This window comes from Strigops habroptila, chromosome 4 (genome assembly GCF_004027225.2).
Source record: "Strigops habroptila isolate Jane chromosome 4, bStrHab1.2.pri, whole genome shotgun sequence".
NCBI lineage: Eukaryota > Metazoa > Chordata > Aves > Psittaciformes > Psittacidae > Strigops > Strigops habroptila.
This window is the reverse complement of record NC_046358.1, coordinates 8,330,381-8,337,341: the sequence shown is the minus strand read 5'-3', so window position 1 is coordinate 8,337,341 and position 6,961 is coordinate 8,330,381. Positions and strand designations below refer to the sequence as shown.

The 6,961-nt window shown below is 40.3% G+C and overlaps 1 protein-coding gene across 1 annotated transcript in view; it reads left to right on the top strand.

The window, feature by feature from the left end:
* The first annotated feature begins 216 nt into the window (after positions 1–216).
* Positions 217–6,961, top strand: part of LOC115607300 (cytosolic phospholipase A2 epsilon-like) — a 31,132-nt gene continuing 24,387 nt past the window's right edge. Inside the window, exons 1-3 of the mRNA XM_030484430.1 lie at positions 217–243; positions 689–724; positions 5,982–6,054. Of these exons, the coding sequence (XP_030340290.1) occupies positions 217–243; positions 689–724; positions 5,982–6,054 (136 nt within the window). The remainder of the gene's footprint in view (positions 244–688; positions 725–5,981; positions 6,055–6,961) is intronic.

Genomic DNA, 6,961 nt, shown 5'->3' with positions numbered 1-6,961 from the left:
AATTTCTCGTTGTTCTGCTGACTCAGTCGAGGTGCTCTAATTGGCAGCAGGAAGCAGGGAGGGGACTGTCTAATGACTGGAACTAATGAAGGGGTGGGGCAGGAGAGCCTTGTCATAAAATCCCTATTCCTTCACCCCTAATCTGCATGAGGAGTTCCTGCCTGCTCTACGACTCGGGATCTTTTAACATTGGACTTTCATGTAACTGGGGCTGCAATGGGATCAAATTTAAGCTCAAATGAGGTAAGCAAAAGAAGCCAATAGCAAGCATGAAGTGGGTAAAATTGTCTGATATTCCAGTTAAGTTGATCACAGAGGAGAGCAAGCTGTTCGAGTTGTACGGGCAACCCAAGGAAAGCGAGTTTGCTGTTCCACAGATCTCATGGTTGCAAGGATGGTTTTCCTAGTCTAGCCTTTTACAGAATCTTGTGGCATGTCTCCATTTTCGAGGTTTAGGACTAACAACATTACTGATCGTGCTTCCTTAAAGAAAAGCTGCATGTCAAGGAAATAAGAAGCTGGCACAGAGTTGTGATGGTTTTGGTGGTCGGTAAAGCACCTAATGAGTGTCGTTTATGAGCATAGCTCTAAGTGTGGCTTTGAATATGAGATGTTAAATGTCAGCCTAAAAGAAGAGTTTAACATGCAGCTTAGCTTTCTTAACTTTGCCTTGTGTTGTTTTTCCTAGACTATTACGGGCACCTCAGCACCAGCGGTGAGAACGGTAGGTAGTAATTAGCCGGCCCTTCGTTAAATGCTGTCCAGTGCTGAATGTAGATCACCAGAAAAAATGTTAGGAATTCAATGGCTCGGGGGAAAACTGTACTGCAGTATTTACTGAACACTGGAAAGCCAAGCTGCGACTTCAACTCTGTAAATGGAATATTGCCTTGGCTTTCAGTAAACTCTAAATACTCTGGCCTCTGTTGGTGTCTGATGCTTGTGATACTGTGAGCAGGTGTTGCACTCTATCTGGTTTGGTTTGTGCTTAGCCTACATTACTTTTCAATTCCTCCCTTTGTGTTTTGATTTCTTTTGCTGAAGCACCCACTTATCTTCCATGTTATTGCTTCCTAAGAAGACTCCATTTAAATGGGTCTTTCAGTTGTTCTTAGTGTTCTAGTACCCTTTGTAGTCTTTCTTTGCGCTGTAACAACCTGATGTAGAGCTTGCAATTCTGTGTGTAATACGGTGTTTATTCAGCATCAGAACAGGTAAAACTGTGGAATAAATGTGTTGTGTTCAGCTTCCTGACAAGCCCAATCTCATCAGCCTGGTAGGAGTGGGAGCAGTACCCAAACTTCTCTGGTTGTGAAAAAAGAGCAACCAGCTGTTTTGTAAAGGCTGAACCGAGGTTGAATTCTTTGCTCAGGCAAACGAAAACTCAGACTGGGTGATTAGCACATTTTCATGTTAACAGGTATTAGCATAAACGAAAATATTGCAGTCAAACTGCTCTGAGCGAGAGAATGGGAACAACAGCAGTTGCCACAGGATGGGGCTGTCTTCTGGCATTTGCAATGGGCTTGAGGCTGCCAATATCAGTTGCAACTCTCTGGAGATCTGTATTCAGAAAGATAGTCTCTTGTCCCTGCTGCAGTGATGGGGGGTTTCCTAGCCTGGTCTGTTCTGGGCTTTGGTTCCATGTGGGGGGTTGCAGTGATACAGAGATTCTCCCAGATGGTGGCAAATTTGGTCTGCTTCAGGAATGTTTGTTGTATTGATAATATCTGATACCTGATTGTGCCTGAGAACCACTCTCTGTTCAACGTGAAATGCTGTGGTAAAGCTAAGATCTGATACTTTCAAAAAGAAGCTTTTAAAATGGTGTTTAGGCTTCTGTGTATAGTTTCACAGCCCTAAAGAAGTATGCTAGTATCATAAAAATTGTTACTTTTTAGACCCATAAACCTAGCCTGTCTTTAGAGAATCAGCTGGGTTTTTTTACCCTTAGTGCTTTTTACATTCTTAGTAGGTCCCTAGGTGTGAGACCTGTGCTATTCATTGGCTTTAGACTGTGCCTCTTTAGGGCGTTTAGGCAGGCAGAACTGACCTGAATATAGTACATATAATTTAGAGTAGGACCCAGAGCCCCTTCTTTCTGCCCTGACTCTTCAAAGTTCACAGAGTCTAAACTTGGGAAGGACCTGAGGGGTTTTTTTTCCCACCATGAAAGTTATTTATTATGATAAATGAATAAGCATAGTATATCTGAGTTGTTTTTTGTTACTTTGGCTCAGTTAAGGAAAACAGCTTTTATTATCAGAGTCAGTTTCAGTGCAACCCATGGAATGTGTGTTATTTCAACTTGAGTGGCCATTTAATTTAAAGGGAATATGTAAAATATTTTGTGAGAAAATGTTGGTAGTGCCTTTAAGGTGACAGGCAAAAAAAGCAATACTTTTTAGATGATTCAAATTACTGTTTCATATCAAAATAATATAGGCTAGTGTGGTATTGAGAAAAAGCCATGTTGAGCTGTGGAAATGCTTGACTTGGTTTCTCTTCTAAGATGTGGATTTATTCTAACATTCAAGTCCAGCTGCGGAGCTGAAAACAGGAAGAGAAGAAAAATCTCAAGAAAATTGCAGTCTCAAGCCACACAAGTTTTACATAGCTCTTGGAAAGGAACAGGCCTTGAGTCACTGCTGCTCCATTTGGTTTTATTCTGGCACAACCCCAGTGACTTAATAAGACCCAGCTATGGGATATTTTAAAATGGCTGAAATAAATACAAAACGCGTAGTACAAGAAAAAGTGTTTCTTATGCATTTGACCTTCCCTGAGGTAGCAGACATAGTAACCTAATGAAATACTGCCTGTCCTTGATGATCCAAAACTCTTTGAAGTTTGAAGGTGGCACATACCTGACCCAGGTCAGCAGCAAAACAATGATCCGTGTTTTAAAGCCCTGCTGTGCTTTCTGACAGGGCATAGTGTTTTCTTTGTTGGTCTTCATAGTTCTTAAAGTAGTAGTGAGATTTCTATTCCTTTTTGAAGAGAAAGTTAAGGAAAGAGTGATCTGCTCCAAATAGATCTGACACACTGTATTGCTTTGATAACTGGTTTTTCTCTTGATGTAACTTGGGAATATTGTATGTATTTCACTCTAGTCTCCTCAAGGAAAAAGATCTGTAAAAGACTTCTAAGCTTGGAATTGAGCAGTTTTAGAGCCCAGTTATGTAAGTCTTATTCATAGGGACGAGGACTCATGTATGTGAACACTCCTATTGACTTCCCTGGGACTAGATATGTAAGGATTGCACAAGTTTGCCACAAGACTTAATTGAACTTTTATCTGACGTAGGATAGTGTGACCAAGTCCTATGTTTGCAATCTCATGTATTTAGGAGGTTTTGACAGTGATTATTAAAATGCCTGGCTTGTGTTTCCGGCTCATGAGGTAACAATCATGTCTCAGACAAAATAAATACAGAAGCTGAAAGTCAAAGTGTGCATAATAACTGACCTAGGAGGCTGCTGGCTTCAGAACTTACCCAGGCTAATATGGTCATCATCACATTAAAGGGAAAGATGTGGAAGTCATTGCCTATTACTAGCAGATTATCCAATTTAAAATACATCCCACAATAGTTGTTCTGTGTGACTAAGTGGCTGACAGCTAGACTTGACGAAACATTCTGGCACCTAAAAGTTAGGAGCTAAAACATCTGACTTCCAAGTCTCTAGTAAGGGAACGGACTCTACAACCCAGAGTGAAGCACTGAAGATTGACTTAATATGCTTGGAGAGTTAGATAACACCAGAATGGGAATTGTAACAGCTAAGCAGGGAACTGCATGAATAGGTACATCCAACTAACAGGGACAACTGAGCACAGAAACACTCTTAGATCTCTCTGTGTGCCACTTAGGGAGGCAGGGAGATACCACTATCCACTTGAGATGCACAAAATAGAAGTCTAGATGCTTGTTTTCAAAGAGCTGAGCAAAGTTTATTCCTTTGAAATGGTGTCAAGCGTAGTCATTATAGCACTTCTCTGGGATGGAGAACTTAATGTTCAAGTCCATTTTGTATTCAAGGGATACAAGCCACATCCTTCCTGGGTAAAGATATGCTCCACTTCTGATGAAACAGCACTGCTGAGGACAAAAGCATTTAGGATTTATTGGGTGGAAAAGCAGAGACCAAGCATAAATGTAGCAAACATCAGTAGGTTTGGCAGGTTTAGACAAGCCTTAGCTGTTGGTCGCTGTGCCTAGCAGTCCTTCTGTGTTTTACCCAGTTCTATTTAATGCATAGAGAAAAGTAGCTCTGGCAGTTCAACTATGTAGTCTGGGTGTGATATCTTTTGGTTGCTTTTAATAGAAACTGTAATTTTTAATTTTTATTCAAAACCATTACTTTTTCTTTCAAGGTGTGCCTGTCTAAGTTTTCCTTTGTGGCCATGTCTGGGATAATGGAGCAGGTAGAAGTGTGATATGATTCTATGATATACTCTTTGAGACAGCTGAAATGTCCCACAGCTGAGAATTCAAGTGCTTGCAATCTGTGCACCCTTAAACTGTGTCCTGTGCTAGAGTCTGGACAGGTTAAGAACAAATGTGCCTATATCAGTGAGTGTTCTGACCCTCCTGCTGCTGTCTCACTGACCTTCAACCTTCATCTTAGGGGCCCTTTGCCAGCCCAAAGGGAAGTGCAAGAGTATATGCTGGGGACTATCCAGGTTGTTTCTTGGAGGCTGTTCTTCATCTTTGCTGAATTTTCAGAGGTGTTGAGGTTTTTGTGGATGAGGACAAGGATCTGCTTCATTATACTGTGTTAGTATAATGTTAGTTCAATATCACGCCATGGTCCCAGTTGCTTAACACTTAGTCAAAGCATTGTGAAACACTTCAGGATATGTGCTACAGCTGGAAAGACAAATGGTCCATGGAAATCTATAGCATGTACGAAGGTACATTTTAACAGTTTTCATCAGTGCATAATTTTTAACTTTTGCTGCTGATTATTAGTACAGGCACTTCAGATGCAAAGTAACAAAACCCATGTAGGCTTTTTAGGACACTATTAGATTGGAAAAGTTTTGGGGGACAAAACACCTGTTTTTGTTCTAAAACAGAATCAATAGACTCAAAGATAAATACAATTTTAAGTGTTGAGAGAAATTATATCTGTACATACATTGGTTTTGAAAGGAAAAATGGTACCTGTGAAACAGAAGAGATGTTAGTGTGGGAGAGAAGATAAAGATAACTAGTTACTCCAAGGTGAAATGGGGAAAGAGTTAATTTGTAGCCTGAGGAATGTGAACGCATATTAGTATAAGCCATGGAAGATATGAGGCAGTATGGAATTAACATCTCTGAGCCCAAGGTGTCTGATATCTGGTCAAATTGTGAATTAATTTACAAGATCATCTCCAGAAAGAGTTTTATAGCTTCCTGCTGGGGATCAGGGCTGAAGATCAGAGACGGATCAGAGTCTTCATGTGAAGCACCTCGTCACTGTCAGCTTCATTTCTGGCCTTTTAAGATGTGTGTGAGCTGGTGCTGGTGCAGGAGCTTTTGCTGGTGTATGGTAGTTGCTCAGCTCTATTTGCTACTGTGTGTGTTTGGTGTCCAGTAGTCTGTTCTATTGCAGGCAGTGGTGTGTAAGAGGCAAGGTGTGTAAGTATCCATGCTTGTGCTGTAGGGGTGTTTATTGTGATAATGATGGGGTGGTGTTAGAAAGAAGCGATCTTTATCAAATCAAATTCTCAGCACCTACTGTCAACTCATATATGGTTTTGAAATCTGTTGCTTCTATTTCAGACCTGAACAGGGTTCTGTGCCAAAAATCTGTATATTTTTTCCAGCTGCTACAGTTGATTTGATAAATGATATTGGCTTAACCTTAAAAACCTTGTTTTGTCTACATCCTTAGAACTTTAAGGTTCCAGTAGTCAGTGACTATAGACTATAATATTAATCTCAATGTTGTACTTTTTTTTCTTATTTTTCTTTTGAATTCTCATGCAGAGACCAGTGTCTCCTTTCAACTTGCTCACTGTAAAAATACTAAGAGTAAGGAATGCCCGGAAGGCAGACTTGCGTGAGTATTTCTGCTATTGGATGTTTCCTATAATTCTTTAAAGCAAAGAAAATATTCGGTCAATGTTATTGTTCTTAAATTGTGTGGGAATAAACAGGTATGTTGCTGCAAGTCTGCAAGAGTTATTTTATGGTAATACTGTAAAAAGGCTAGCTCCAGCAAGGTGGTGCATTTGATCTCATTCACACCTCACTCTGAGATGTATTTCCTACACTTGTGACACCAGACTTAGCTGCTCATCAGAGGGCTGCTCTTTAAGTGATGAAAATTCTTGTACTTTTGAGTAGGAAACCTGAATATTTCCTACAGAATTTCTGGATAGAAGAAAGGAAAGCACTGGTGATGCAAAGGTAAAATCAGCAGTAGTAAGAAAGCCTATAAAAAGAACAGAAGTACAAGCAACACATTCTATAACTTCCATGGAATTTATAAATATGTAAGAAGAGATGATAATATCCAGTGTGTCTGGGAATTTAACCTAGAGAATGCAGCAATTTGGGTCAGAGAAAATTAAACAGAACACTACTATGAGAGTTTTGAAGGAGTTTAAGTGAGGGAAAACAGAAACAGGATATCCAGAAGAGAGGCTACAAGAGAAAAATCTCATAGCCAGATCACACAACAAGAGTTAACAGTGAAAGAGCCCAAGAAAGAAGAAATCACTGCACTAAGGTCTACAGAGTCTGAAGATATCCAACTGTGGAAGCTCTGTAACGATTCACTTCGTCTCTGCAAACTAGCGGCATTGGCTTGTTGAACCAGAGTATGGACACAAATTTAAAAGTAAAATCCTCACGGAGAGAATGAGACTTGCAATAGGTGGAAAGAAGGGTCTTTTCACTTTCCAGATGTGGCACTGACCTGGGGGACTGGTTTAATTCCCCCCAGAGGGGAAGGACTGATTTAA